The 16,281-nt window shown below is 36.5% G+C and overlaps 1 protein-coding gene across 11 annotated transcripts in view; it reads right to left on the bottom strand.

The window, feature by feature from the left end:
* The window catches only part of ERBIN (erbb2 interacting protein), a 128,911-nt gene that overhangs the window by 64,180 nt on the left and 48,450 nt on the right, over positions 1 to 16,281 (bottom strand). For all 11 annotated transcript variants that reach the window (XM_042940382.1, XM_042940390.1, XM_042940401.1 and 8 more), the window contains exon 4: positions 13,483 to 13,600. In XM_042940382.1, coding sequence (XP_042796316.1) covers positions 13,483 to 13,600 — 118 coding nt within the window. The remainder of the gene's footprint in view (positions 1 to 13,482; positions 13,601 to 16,281) is intronic.

The following is a 16,281-nucleotide window of genomic DNA, read 5'->3' as shown; positions in this document are numbered from 1 at the left end:
AAAATTTCAATTAAAGAAATCTGGGCTCAATGATTCCTACGGGAAGGTTTTAGTACCATTGTTTTTATTACAAATTCAATTTCTCTAACAGTCAAAATAATTCATTTTCTCAATTTCAGTTTTAGGAACTTTTACTCTTGCTGAAATTTATAGAGTTCATGTAAATCTCCAAATCAGCAAATATAAGCAATGATGGATATCTTATGATATTAAGGAATTACTGTTAGCTGGGTTTAAGTATGGCAATAGAGTGATTTCATCTTGACACACTTATGTATGAAAAAGGTTATCCACGATTTGCTTTCAAACAATCAGAGATGGCAAAATAGGAGGTATGGATGGAGGTAGAGTAGGAGGTATTTAAGATACTGATAATGCTGAAATTGATAGGTATACAGGCTTATTCTATTATTCTACTTTTGTGAATGCTTGAAATGTTTCACTATAAAAGATTACGACTGCTCAGTTACTAAAAACAGACTCAGACACAAAAGGACTTCAAAACAGTTACTATTCTTAAAGGGGGAAAAATGGAACATTATCTATTTTTTATTTTTAATCTTTATTTATTCTTGAGAGAGAGAGACAGAGAGTGAGTGGTGGAGGGGCAGAGAGAGAGAGAGGGAGACACAGAATCAGAAGCTGGCTCCAGGCCCCAAGCTGTCAGCACGGAGCCCGACGCGAGGCTTGAACTCATGAACTGCGAGATCATGACCTGAACTAAAGTCAGACGCTTAACCAACCGAACCACGCAGGTGCCCCAAAATGGTACATTATTTAAGAAATAAACAGAAACTTCACAAATGAAAAATATACTATCTAAATGAAAAATCCACAGGACAGGATTAAAAGAAGATTACACAGGGTGCCTGGTTGGCTCAGTCAATTAAGCAGTTAAGCATCTGACTTCAGCTCAGGTCACGATCTCGAGGTTTGTTGGTTCGAGCCCCGTGTCGGGCTCTGTGCTCATAACTTGGAGCCCAGAGCCTGCTTCAGATTCTCATTCTCTCTCTCTCTCTCTCTCTCTCTCTCTCTCTCTCTCTTCTGTCCCCCATCTCCCACCCTCCCTCTCACGCTCTCTCAAAAATAAACATATTTTAAAAAAGAAAAAAAGACTAGACACTGTAGGAGAAAATTTCAGTGAGCCAGAAGTCATGGCAACAAAAATTAGCCAATCTGAAACACGGGAGAAAAAAAAGAATGAAAAAAAAAAATCAACAAAACTGAGAATATACAGACAATTTCAAACAGGCTAACATGTATTTATCTATCTTTAGAAGTTTATTTACCAGCCTACCACTAAAAATACATGCTCTTTTTTTGTTTTTGTTAATATATTGTCAAATTGGCTAACATAAAGTGAGCTCTTGGGTTTTGAAGGGAGAACCTTTGCTTTCTCTTTTTTTACTACTTGAATTGGACATGGCAGTTATCAATGTCACCAGATACTTCCAAACTCCTCTCCAGGGTGGCAATGCCAAGTTTCATACCACAGCATCTATACATATTCTATTTTTGTTTTAAAGTTCATTAACTTATTTTTGAGAGAGAGAGAGAGAATACCTGTGCAAGCACAAGAGGGGAGGGGCAGAGAGGAAGAGAGGAAGAGAGAGAAGAACCCAAGCAGGCTCCATGCCACCATCGTGGAGCCTGAAGCGGGGCTCAAACTCACAAACTGCAAGATGATGACCCAAGCCAAAATCAAAAGAGTTGGGTGCTTAACCAAATAAGCCACCCAGGTGCCCCTATTTATACATATTCTTGTTGACATCCACTATTATCTTTAAATGCCAATGTAAGGGGTTGAACCTCACCAGCAATAATATAAATTTAAATTTAAATTAAAGCTAGGTATGTTCTTGATATTTTCTAGTGATACTGAATATACTTTCTAGTATGTACTATGTACTTTCTAGTACTTCTAATGATGCCCAATACCTTTTCATGTGTTTAGTGATCATTTGTTCTTTCTTCTTGAACACCTTGTCTACTACACATTTTTCTACTGGATTATCTTTTCATTATTGACTGTAACCATTCTTTAGAAATATCAGTACAGCAAGTTTTTCTCACACATTGTCATGTGTTTTTATTTACCTATTTTGTCATATTGAAATTTCATTCTCTTACTACTATGCTTCTTATATCTTGAACGAGTTATCTTTTCTATCTCGAAGTCATAAAAATACTCTCCTACATTTTCTGTTAATCGTAACTTGTTTCTTGTACTATTAGCCTTAATTCATTTTGCAATTTATTTTAGCACATACTATGAAGAATACCTTTGTTTGTTCTATTTCTCATATAAAAACATTGTTCCAGATGCACCTGGGTGGCTCAGTCATTTGAGCAACAGACTTTTGGCTTGTGTCACAATTTCGTGGTTCTTGACTTGGAGCCCTGCATTGGGCTCACTGCTGTCAGCAAGGAGCTGAGTCCCCATCCCCCACTCACTCTCTCAAAAATAAACATTCAAAACAAAACATTGTTCTAATGCTTACAAAATAGTTGTTTTCCTTATTCCACTGATTTCTAGAGGCACCTCTGTCATATTCCAAATTCTCTCATGGTTATGTTTCTAGACAATCTTTTCTTTTAGATCCTTCTACTGATCTATTCCATAGTTTTATGCTTTTCTTCCATTTAGATTGTACAGCCCATTTTCTGTAAAGTTCATTTCTAGATATGTGTGATAGATTGATTGCACTGATGGATTTGCTCCCTATCTCACTCTCTACAATGTGGTGTTTCAACTTTTTCCATCAAAATATTAAGTATAATTTCCCTATTCCTGATTCTGGGCTCAGCCATGTGTTCAGCTTTGACAGAGTGAACACAGAGTGAACAGACAGAGTTGACAGAGTGAACAGCTTTAACAGAGTGGATGAAATCAAGGGTTTAAATAAGTTCTGGATAATTTCCACTACCTCTCAGACTCATCTTATTGCTCTGTGAGAACACGGCTGGGATCACTTGGGCTAGCCTGATGGAGGATGAGATCTATGGCAGAGTGATTCCTGTCATCCCAGCATAGGATTTCCAGCATTGCAATTTAAATGGTCCATTTTTTTTAATACTTTTGTTATGTATGCATGTACGTTACATATGTAGGCTTCATGCCCAGCATGGAGCCCAATGTGGGGCTTGAACTCATAACCCCGAGATGAAGACCTGAGCCAAGATCAAGAGTTGGATACTTAACCAACTGAGCCACCCAGGTGCCCCAAACAGTCTTTATCTAGTTTTGTTATCAAAGTATATTTTACCCTTATAGAGTTGTTTACTTTCCCCCATTACCCTAATCTACATGATAGTTTTTTATAAATAAGTGATTATCCAAATTCCATGAAGGTTTAGTCAAACTTGCTCTTAAAAGTAGGCTTGGTGGTTTTTCTGACTACCCAATTTAATACTGTATTCACTGGTCTTTTCAAGTTTTCTGCTTCTTGAGTTGACTCTGGAAATTTATTTTTCATTTCATCTAAGTTTTAAAATTTAGTGGCTTTGGGGCGCCTGGGTGGCGCAGTCGGTTAAGCGTCCGACTTCAGCCAGGTCACGATCTCGCGGTCCGTGAGTTCGAGCCCCGCGTCAGGCTCTGGGCTGATGGCTCGGAGCCTGGAGCCTGTTTCCGATTCTGTGTCTCCCTCTCTCTCTGCCCCTCCCCCGTTCATGCTCTGTCTCTCTCTGTCCCAAAAATAAATAAAAAACGTTGAAAAAAAAAAATTTAAAAAAATAAAATTTAGTGGCTTTATACTATTCACTCTTTTTCTTTTGAGTGAAAAGTTACTTTTTAATAAAATGGTAGCAATAGGAATGTGAGAGATGTTGCTTTTGGAGATAATGGGGGACAAGAATTTTCCTTCTTTTTTTTTTTTTTAAATTTTTTTTTTTTTAACGTTTATTTATTTTTGAGACAGAGAGAGACAGAGCATGAATGGGGGAGGGTCAGAGAGAGGGAGACACAGAATCTGAAACAGGCTCCGGGCTCTGAGCTGTCAGCACAGGGGCCCGATGCGGGGCTCGAACTCACGGACCGTGAGATCGTGACCTGAGCCGAAGTCGGCGCTCAACCGACTGAGCCACCCAGGCGCCCCTTTGGACAAGAATTTTCTTAATGGCTAAATAAAAACTTAACCCTATTTGAAGTCACAAATTGGAAATACTGATCTACAAAGCATCCCTTTTACCTAGAAATTTAACACCTCAATTATACATTTTAGTGTATGTATACAATGAATTAATAGTATCTGTGTTTCTTCTGTTACTGCTAAGAGGTTTTATTCATGTTGCTTAGATTTTCTATTCAAAACACTTATAACTATTTAGTATATTTTACCTTTTTGCACAACAAACATTTGCTAAATTTGACTTACTACCCATAACATCCCTATTTTTTTACACTAATTTTCTTCCTTCTTTTCTCTCATTCATTTACATACAAAATATGTAAGGAGTACCTGGGTGGTTCAGAGAGTTGGGCGTCCCAACTCCTGAATTTTGGCTCAGGTTGATTTTGGCTCAGGTCCTGATCTCACAGTCCTGACATTGAGCCCCGAGTCTGGGCTCTGTACTGAGAATCTTTCTGTCCCTCTCCCTCTGCGCCTCCTGGCTTGAGCTCGCTCTCTCTCTCTCTCTCTCTCTCTCTCAAGCAACAACAACAACAAAATATTTAAGGTTACTGAATCATGTTCTTTAGAAGTTAAATTATCAGTCCTTTAAATAATGTGAGACAAATAATTTGTCTCAAGTGGTAATTCTGTTGAGGACACATTAAAAGCACTTTAATAGATTAAAACAGTACCCCTTTGCTAAAATGACTTTATACTTTAAAAAACTTGGGGGTGCCTGGGTGGCTCAGTTGGTTAAGCATCCGACTTTGGCTCAGGTCATGATCTCATGGTTCAGTGCTAAAGTCAGCACAGAGTCCACTTCAGATCCTCGGTCTCCCTCTCTCTCTGCCCCTCCCCAACTTGCAGTGCTAGCTCTTGCTCTTGCTCTCAAAAATAAACAAACATTAAAAAAAAATTGACTATATGCTAACTAACTTGGATGTAAATTTAAAAAATAATATAAAAAATAAAATTTTCAAAAAAAAAAATCGTATGGGGGTGGCAGCAGGGCTTCCAAGGTAGATGCAGTGCTCAGGGGCCAGAAATGGGAGACACGGAAGAAAAGAGCAAAAAAGACAAAGGGTTTGGAATATTATGAAAAAGGTGCAATGAACATCTGTTAAAACAATTCACTCCATAAACATACATTTCATTTCTCTTCTGTAAACACCAAGGAATGCAATTACTGAGTTAATTATATGGCTATTGATGTGGTGAATTATATGAATTCATTTTCAAATACTGAAGTAGCTTTGAATATCTGCAGAGCATCCCACTTGGGGGATACTTTTATTATTCTTATCAAATACTTATTTTTAAAATAAAACATTCCACATTTAGAGGAGTGGCAGGGGAAGGGCATTCCACAGTTTTCATTAGCACCCACTTCATTTGAAAACTTAGCTAAATATCTCATTTCTTTGGCCTTTTTAAGTCCTTAAAGTGTCATGAAATTGTCTATATAAAAGATATTATCCAAGAGCTATAATATTTTTGGTACATGATCAAGTCTACTAAGGAGAAAAAAGACCAATTAATTTGGTATGTTCTACTGATCTAAACTTTTATGTGGAGAAAGAATAATTTCAAGAGTTCTATATTAGATTTCTATAATTTTAATATTTCATGGAAAAGTAATGTTTTTATCATCTTCCACAAATAAACACATATTTTATATTTTTAAAAATTTAAAGTACTTTATTCCATAGCTTGAGGTTTATAAAAAGTAACCAATCCTTATCTATGAAATTAGTAATTCTAAATCATCTTCAGCTTTCAGATACATAGTAATAATTTTTCCATAAACAATTACTTTTGAAATACTTTTGAAATACTTTTCTACTTGTATAAATTGCTAGCATTGTATTTACTATGACTTCAATCCCTACAGGTTCCAAATCTGTATCTCTGGTTCCCTGCCCTCTCCTTAACTTCAAAAAAGAATTTTCAAATGCCTTTTACATACTGCTTAGGTATCTCAAACAAAACATGGGCAACACTGAAATTACCTATACTTTGTATTATTCAGCAAATATGTACCAACTGCACACAGTGTAAGACACTATGCTAAAGACTGTAGATACCATGACAAGGTCCCTTTTCTTGAGAAGCTAAAACTGAGCCAAAAAAAAAAAAAAAAAAGTTTTCACCCCACCAGTTTACTTCCTTCCTCAGGAGTCTTCCTTCGCAGGATCTTTTGCACCTTTCCTCTCTTTTTCTAGGTCTCTTAATGTTGGGTTGCCCCCCAGGGGTCATTCTTTGGGTGTCTTGTCTTTCACACACAAGGCCTTGGCTACTATTTCTAATCTCCAGCTGTATATACCATGTCTGTGCTGACAACTCCCATATATGAAGAGCTAGCACAGTTCCCTCTTGACTGAGAACTCCTGACCCCTGTGAATAACTAGGTATCTTAATTCAAATAAAACGTGTCCGAAAATGACCTGATTTTTTCCACTAAAAACTGCAACTCCCACAGATGACCCCTTTTCGACTGTCAGCACCTCTATCCTTCCACTTGCATAGATCAATACCACTGAGGTCATCTTCACCTCTTATCTTGGGTTCCACATGCAATCCATCTTAAAATCTTGTCGACTCAACCTTCAAAACATCTAGAGTCTGTCCACATTTCACTGCTTCTATCACTATCATCAGAGATAACATCCCAACTGGTTACTTTTCACCCTTGTACCCACAATGTTTCCACACATGACCAGCATAAATCTTTAAAATACAAATCAGATCATGCTCTGATTGATCTGCTCAAAGCTTTCCAAATGATTCCATATCACTGAGAGTAAATGTCAAAGAACATACTATTACCTACAAGGCTCTCACTCTCTGACCACTACTCTTCTCGCTCTCCCATCTTGCTTACTATCTTTTAGCTACCCTGGCCTTCTGTTTCCCATACATATTATGGACACTTGCACCTTACAAACTTTACACTGGCTGTTCCCTTTCTGGTACTTCTTACCTTACATACCTACATGGCTAACTTCTCAGGTCCTTGCTCATGTCACTGTCTCAAGGAGGCCTACTCTCAAAGCTTATGTTAGCCAGTCTTCAAAGATGGCTCATTTTATCTTTAAAGTATGCAGAACCTGAATTTTATCATGAGTTACTTCTTAATTCTCTAACAATTTCAAATATCTGTTCCTTTTTCATTTCCAGTTGAATACTGCTCCTTCTTTGTCATATACCCTTTTTATAAGAATTTGACTCTGTTGCTCAAACTTAGTAAATGGAAAACACTAGATTAGATGTTACAAAATGTGGCTGTCCTCTTTATCTTACTATTGCTTGGTTACAGAAGAACTCTTTCTCTACTGCTGGGACAGAGCATATACCTCCTGACATCTAGGAGCTGGCCTGGTACTATGAGCTAGTCCTGTGTCTTACTATGAACCATCTACTTGGCATTCAAAGAGAGGTCTTGGTATTCTCTTGTTAAACTAATTTCAAAGAGTATCAACATCAGACCAGGCCACTCTATGACCATGAAAGATCAAGACAACAGCAAATTTGTACAGTTAACCTTCAAACAACATGGGTTTGAATGGCGCAGGTCCACTTATACAAGGATGTTTCTTACAGTACTGTAAATGTGTTTTCTCTTATGACTTTCTTAATAACATTTTTTCACTAACTTTATTGTAATAATACATTATATAAGACATATACAAAATATGTTGTATGTTATGTTTATTATACATACATAATATATGTTAGGGGTAAGGCTTCTTGTCAGTAGTAGACTACTAGCATAGTTAAGTTTGAGGGGAACCAAAAGTTATACACAGATTTTCAACAGTGTACGGGGTTGGTGCTCCTAACTCCTACATCGTTCAAGGGTCAACCATCATCATGTCTGAACAAACACAATCAAATGTAATTACATCTGAACAAATATGAACATTGTCCAAAACACAAAATATCAAACAACCCCTTCTCCCAACTGTTGAGTGACTGCTGTTTCTTTACCAATTACAATTTTAGCCTTGCTGTAATATGCCCTCCCTAACAGGTAAATTTATTCTAATTCCCAATTATAGAGCTACCTCTACTTCTTGACAGCATTGTGTCCAGAGTAAAACCTCATATTCTAAACCCTCCCCCAAATCACCAAAGAAAAGCTCAAATCCTGTAATAAGTCTTTATTTTTAATACCTTGAGACACCACTTAGATTCCCACAGTATGGGTTTTTACTCACTGCATCAAGTAAGAAACCCAAACTGTTCAACCACAGGTCAGTTTCTGGTGATCTCTGCTGAAAGGGCATCAATATTCCAATGTCCTAATTACAGAATATAAGTTAATAGTGGCTCCTTAATGTTCCTGCACTTGAAATGCTATGGTAATAAATAGCACAGAATATAATAGGGAGTTCCATTCAAAACAGTCAAAACCAGGAACTGCAAACTCAAATAATTATACGATCAAGGGATAATAGATGTATGATTTGACAAGGTATATAACATGAGTGATAAGGCCCATGGTAAGGCACAGTGAGTGCACCCCCAGTTACAGTCTACATCATTAACATACTTGGCAATGACAAGTGATCACTGGTCTAAATATTTTTAAGTTCCAGGTTAGTTTAACACATGGTTTTTCTTCTTTTTTTTATCTTAAAATGACTTCCCAAGACATCGGTAATTTTCCTCATCATCAATTTAACTTCTCTGAACTTAAAGTGAAGAACCTTTGCCAGCAGTTGGTCCCCAATCATATTTTCTCAGGTTCAATGAACTGCTTTCTGTTTTCACCATGAACTTTCAATTCATTCTTCCTGGGCTTTTGGACTCAATTAAAAAGAAAGGCCTTATTTAACCTCTCTAGCATTCCCGTATCAGAAAGATCTGAACTACTCTTTCTGGTTTCTCTGGTTTTCTTACAATTTTCTGGCTTTCTATTCCATGTGCTCAAACAGATGAATTAACAAGTAGGCAGTCTTCATTTCTTTTATCTCCCCTTCCCAACCAGCATCCCCAATCAATTACTCTGGCAGAATATTTTAATCATCATCACCATTAGTCTTCTCAAGAAGGAAAGGCCATTTGAACACAAGAGATAAGAACTTCTCGAACACTAGTTGCTATTTGCAATGACTTGGGATAGCAGCTTGGTGAGCTTTTACTTTCTTTAAAAAGCTAACAATAAACCAAAACTTTAGTCATAAAAGGAAGATTCACAAAGTCATATGACTTTACTCATAAAAAGAACACTCACAAGATGATGGAATTGTATAAAACAGGTTTTCAATATAAGCAGCAAGAAACGGCTGAAAAAAAGAAAGGGGGGGTGCCTGGGTGGCTCACTTGGTTGAACATCCAATTTCAGCTTAGGTCATGATCTAGCAGTTTGTGGGATCAGGCCCCATGTCAGGCTCTGCACTGACAGCGTGGAGCCTGCATGGGATTCTCTCTTGTTCTCTCTGTCCCTCCCTGTTTCTCTCAAAATAAATAAATAAACATTGAGAGAGAGAGAGAGAGAGAGAGGGAGAGAGAGAGAGAGAGAGAGAGAGAGAGAGAGAGAGAGGGAGAGAGAGAGAGGGAGGGAGAGAGAAAGACTACAGTCCAATGGGTTGCCATAACTCAAACACATTACTTTTAAAAGTTGCACAAAAGTCTAAAACACTGATTTAAGGGGCACCTGGGTGGCCCAGTCCATTAAGTGTCCAACTTTGGCTCATGTCATGATCCCACCGTTTGTGAGTTCGAGCCCTGCATTGGGCTCTGTGCTGACAGCTCAGAGCCTGGAGCTTCTTCAGATTCTGTGTCTCCCTCTCGTCCTGACCCTCCCCCACTCATGATCTGTCTCTCTCTCTCAAAAATAAATAATAAAAAAACATTTAAAAATAACATAAAATAAAACAGGATTAAATTAAATTAAATTAGGGGCGCCTGGGTGGCGCAGTCGGTTAAGCGTCCGACTTCAGCCAGGTCACGATCTCGCGGTCCGTGAGTTCGAGCCCCGCGTCAGGCTCTGGGCTGATGGCTCGGAGCCTGGAGCCTGTTTCCGATTCTGTGTCTCCCTCTCTCTCTGCCCCTCCCCCGTTCATGCTCTGTCTCTCTCTGTCCCAAAAATAAATAAAAAAAAACGTTGAAAAAAAAAAATTAAAAAAAAAAAAAAAATTAAATTAAATTATATTAAGTTAAATTAAATAATGATTTAAGGACTCTGCAGGACCATAATCACACCATTCTCAATTCAGAGTAATAAACCTGGGGTTAATGCATTTTCAGGAGGTATATGTTCATTACTGAGCCAAGTAATATTTTCTTTTTAATTTTTTTAACATTTAATTTTGAGAGAGAGAGCAGGGGAGGGGCAGAGAGAGAGGGAGACACAGAATCCAAGCAGGCTCAGGCTCTGTGCTGATAGCTCAGCATGATAGCTCAGCACGTGGGGCTTGAGCCCAGAGACCACAAGGGCATGATCTGAGCCTAAGTCGGACGCTTAACCAACTGAGTCACACAGGCGCCCCAAGCCAACTATATTTTCATACCATGACTGTGGCATCAATTTACCAGCCTTTCCCAGGTGCATACAATTGTATTAGTAATACTCAGGTCTCTTTCCTTATACCTTAACATCTCCCATTTAAAAAGATCAAAAAGTAGAAAACATAGCCCTTTAGAATGGAGGTTACATTTAATGACTTCTACTGTCACAATTCTATACTACTATGGAGCTGACTTAACTATCAGCATATGGAGAGCTACAAAGGCAATGGATTAAGTTCATTTACTTTGAAATTTATCAGGCAATACTTGTCATTCTACTAAGCACCAGGAATTGAAACTAATTTCAAACTGCCCTTAAAGAGAAGTTTCAAGCTGAGAAAATCTATTTAACCTAAATATAACCATGATGGGAAAAGTCACACAAATTAAAAACCAACTGACCTAAACTCTTCAAAATGGCAACGTCATGAAAAACACAAAAACATGGGCAAACTATTCCTGATTTTAAAAGATCAAAGAGACACAACTGAACGCTATGTGATCTTTAACTTTGGAGGTGGGGGAGGAAATAGCTAAAAGGGGCATTTTTAGGCAAGAGGGAAAATGTAATGTCAAATTTCTTGGAAGTGATAATGATATTATGGTTATATGTAAGGATTTCCAAGTTGTTGACAAATGCTACTTCCAGTATTTAATGGTAAAGTTCATGTCTGCAACCTAAAATGTTAAGTAAGTTTACTAAAAAGAAATTTTATATAAGCAACAATATATCTTTTCCTTGAACATTAAATTCAAAAATTCATATTTTTAAAAAAGAAAGAAAGCAAATATGGCAAAATGCTAATGGTGGGTGAAACCATGAGCGTTCTGTCAATTCTTACGTAGGCTTTTATTTTGACTACGAAATTTTTGAAATAAATTGAAGAAAAACAGGATATAAATGAATCCAATCTAAAGGAAAAATTCTAAATTTTTATTTAAAACACATTTTTTCGAGGCACCTGGGTGACTCAGCCAGTTGAGTGTCTGACTTCGGCTCAGGTCATGATCTCACAGATGGTGAGTTTGAGGTCTGCGTCAGGCTCTGTGCTGACAGCTCAGAGCCTGGAGCCTGCTTCGGATTCTGTGTCTCCCTCTCTCTCTGCCCCTAACCCACTCACATCCTGTCTCTGTCTCTCTCAAAAATAAATAAACATTTAAAAAAAAATTTTTTTTTTAAAACACAGATTTTTTTTCATATAACAGAAAAATTTAACCATAAAGTTAAATGATTCAATAACAATCTTAAAAATTAAAACTTTTTTATGTGGATCATGAGAAACTTAACAGAAACCCATGGGGGAGGGGGAGGGGAAGGAAAAAAAAGAGAGGTTAGAGTGGGAGAGAGCCAAAGCATAAGAGACCCTTAAAAACTGAGAACTAAGGGTTGATGGGGGAGGGTGGGAGGGAGGGGAGGGTGGGTGATGGGTATTGAAGAGGGTATTTTTTGGGATGAGCACTGTGTGTTGTATGGAAACCAATTTGACAATAAATTTCATTAAAAAAAATTAAATAAAAAAAATTAAAACTTTTAAACTTAAAATTTATTGGCTATTGACAATTGAAACCCAGTAGAGCACTAACCACTGTAACCTGAACCTGAATCTAGAGTGCATATGGACACATTATACCTCCTTAAAAAGGATTTAATCTTTAAAAAGGTATAGATTTGATGATTTTCCTACAAAATATACAATTATTTGATATGGAATGCCCACAACTAAGATAATTAGGGCTTAGCAAATCAAGGCATGCAGTAAATGTATTTATTGACTTTTAAGTATTTTTTTTATGGCAATGGGTAGACACCATCGTTAATTAATTCCAAGTTAACTGTTAATTGTGAAAAGAGGATGAACTTTTTAATCGGTCCTAATGTGGTTTTCATAATGAGTCCTAAAACGTGGAATTGATATGTTGGAAAGATTACTCCTGGCTATTCATATCATCAAGACAAAAAGTAACTCTGCAACCAAGAGCTATGGAATAGGATTGCTAGGCATTTACTGGTGCTACTGCACTAACTTTTGGACCTCGTTTATAAAGATTTTCTCCAAATGTTACAAAGAATTATATGAATATGACTTGGTATTTAGTGTTTGTTGAAGTCTTATCTTTTGACAGACCATTTAACATTTACTGTCTTGTGATTTGTTTTTGTAATTATGTAATAAATACATGCTCATTCTAAAATTTTCAAGTATCTACTTGTCTCTCTCAGACAAGATAAGCACTTAACATTTTGGAATGTATTTTCCCCGATGTTTTCAGTCTATATCAAACTAAACGTACTAAACCAAAACTGTATGCAGCAGGAGAATAGTCACCATGTCCTTTTATTTCTCATCATTAAATGTAATCCTAGGTCCTAATAAAGTACTTGGCAAAAACTGGTCTCTCAATAAAGATTTAAAGATGCTCAATTCATTTCTAATGTTGCACAACATTTTTTTAAACAGTTAAGACTATACCGTAAATATTTCATGTCCGTATTGATAGAGCTACATTAGATTCCACTCTATGACTGTACCAAACAGTGTCATGAACAATGAACACTACAGTTGTTAGTAGTTTCTCATCATTACAAACAAAAGGACAGTGAATATTTATAAATATATAAAGGTAAAGATATATAAATATGTACATGCATGTATCCATAACATTTTAATTAAAAGGTCATTTAAAATTTTTTACATTTATTCTCCATAGTGCTTTAAGCTATCATATACGTAAGTTATATATATACAGAAGCTAATACAATAATACTTTTAAATTTTATATTTTTGTTTGTTAACACACAATAGAAATCTTAACAAAATAACGTGTCCCCACATAAGTCGGGGCGGGGGGGAAATCTTACCATTCTTGCTGACATCCAGTTCCCTGAGATTAATGAGATTTGCAATAGATGCTGGTAATGTTGTTAAATCATTGTCTGGCAAACTCAGTTTATGTAGAGACTGACAGTTAAAAAGTTGCTATTGAAACAAGGAAAGAAAAGTTTTTGATTATTTAAGTTTCCTTAAATATTTTATTTATTAACATTTATACAAAAAAATATTAGTGTAACTAAAACTGAATGAATTGTATCTACATAAATACCAAGAAAGATCTCTAATTGTTTCCTGCTATTATAGATCTGAACACAACTGAACTACTCAATCATTTACATATTCACACTTCGGCCCTAAGCAAAATGCACTTAATAAGAACAATTATATGGTTGTATTCTTGGTTGAAGTAGTAAAGAATAAGTGGCTATTAAATAAGCTAAAGTTTGAAACTTGTATTTCAAACATCCTTATTCCAAAACGAAAGTTTATAAAAATTAAATTCAAGTAAGTACAATGGATTTAAAATGATTCAAAATAGGGGCACTTGCATGGTTCAGTTGGTTAAGCACCTAACTTTTGATTTCAGCTCAGGTTATGATCTCATGGTTTGTGAGATCGAGCCCCAAGTTGGGCCCTGTGCTGACAGCATGGAACCTGCTTGGAATTCTCTCTTTCCCTCTCTCATAAAAACAAAAACAAACAAACAAAGCTAAAAAACAAAAACACAGTTCTGATTTGGGAAAACAAAAAAATAAGGGAACAATAATCCTATTATGCTAAAATCACAATAATACATTAAAATATAATATATTTATTTAAATAAAATATATTTTAAATAAAATATATTCAACCAGAAGTGTAGGTAAATGGGTCACTTCTAACTTCCATACCAAAAAACTACAGACTATACGGAGCACAGAGAATTTTTAGGGCAATGAAAATACTCTGTATGATACCACAATCATGGAAACATTTCATTATACATTTGTCCAAACCCATAAATGTAGAACCATACTGCAAACTATGGACTGTGGGTGATTATAATTTTTCAACATAGGTTCAATTTTAATGTAAGCACCACTCTGCTAGAGTATGTTGACAATGCTGGAGGCTATGCATGTGTGGGAACAGTGTAGGTATATGAGAAATCTCGATTTTGCTGTGAACCTACAACTGTTTTTAAAATGTTAAAGTGTTTAGAAAAACAAACAAAAAACTGTTAATCAGGATGGCACTGAATAAGCCCTATTTGAGAAGAGCATTCTTCTAAAAATGGTAAGTTATGCTTAAGTGGTTCAGTTATTTGCACTTTCACAGCAAGCCTCTCTTTTCCCCTCAATCCTCAGACTGAGACCCTACTAGTACTTATTACAGAAAGAGACTACTCTTAGACTTTCAAGTTTTCCAAAATAACAAAAGGAAGATAAATTATTTTCTAAAGAACTATATAAGGAAAAAATAATTTACAAAGCACCTTATTACAACCTAGGGAAGTAATTTATAAACATAAAACTGCAATCTTTAATATTTTATCCTTAGCCATACACAGATTTCTTTATAAGACAACCTTGGATGGCACTAGCTTTCAAAATATTTTTACTAGTGGCCACCGAAAGAAAAGCCTTTTTCAAAGGACTGCCATCCAGTATGTACACACAGAGACATTTAACACAAATATTTCATGCAACAATGGACACATGCAACACACTCTACTTTCTATTCTATTTCAAGTTAGGGTTGCCAGATGAAATTCGGACTTCAGGAAATAATAATTTTTAGTAGAAGTATGTCCTATTTATTGCATAAAACACTTAAATTAAAAAATTATTCACCATTCATTTAAAAATTATAATTTCAGGGGTGCCTGGGTGGCTCAGTTGGTTGAGTGTCCGACTTCAGCTCAGGTCATGATCTCATGGTTCGTGAGTTGGAGCCCTGTGTCGGGCTCTGGGCTGACAGCTCAGAGTCTGGAGCCTGCTTCAGATTCTGTGTCTCCCTCTCTATCTGCCCCTCCCCCCACTCATGCTCTGTCTCTCTCTGCCTCTCAAAAATAAAGAAATGTAATAAAAAAAATTATAATTTCACTGGGTGTCTTCTATTTTTATCTTCTAAATCTGCCAGTGCAAATCATAGTTTGCTTTTTGGAAATGCCACACATATTTATGAACCATCAGTGCCTCTCTACACAGTTGTGATAAACACTACTGTTTGGGTAGTAAAACATTCTAACAATTAAATCTATTGCAGTTTTTCCATAATAAACAAGAAACTGAGTTGAGAATGAAGAGGGATTAGGATTTAAGGGAAAACAAGTAGCCACTGAAAAATTTTGATAATGTGAGAGGACAGATGTTTCATGGCAACAAACCAACTTTCTCCCTCTAGTTATTCTTACATTTCAGAAAAGTTAAGTTCTCGGGCACCTGGGTGGCTGAGTTGGCTATACAACCGACTCTTTTTTTTTTTTTTTTTTTTAATATAAGTTAGTTAACATAGAGTGTAATAATGGCTTCTGGAGTAGAATTTAATGATTCGTCACTTACATACAACCCCCAGTGCTCATCCCAACAAGTGTTCTCCTTAATGCCCATCACCCATTTAGCCCATCCCCCCATCCAACACCTCGTGAGCAACCCTCAGTTTGTTCTCTGTATTTAAGTGTCTCATGGTTTGCCTCCCTCTCTGTTTTTATCTTATTTTTCCTTCCATTTATTTCAGATCAGGTCATGATCTCGGTTTGTGACATTGGCTTGTTTGGGATTCTCTCTCTTCCTTCCCTTCCCCACCCCATTCATATTTTCCTCGCAAAATAAATAAACTTAAAA

The sequence above is a fragment of the Panthera leo genome, chromosome A1, assembly GCF_018350215.1.
Source record: "Panthera leo isolate Ple1 chromosome A1, P.leo_Ple1_pat1.1, whole genome shotgun sequence".
In the NCBI taxonomy this organism is placed as follows: domain Eukaryota; kingdom Metazoa; phylum Chordata; class Mammalia; order Carnivora; family Felidae; genus Panthera; species Panthera leo.
Note: the sequence above shows the minus strand (reverse complement) of the source record. Positions and strands in the feature narration are given on the sequence as shown.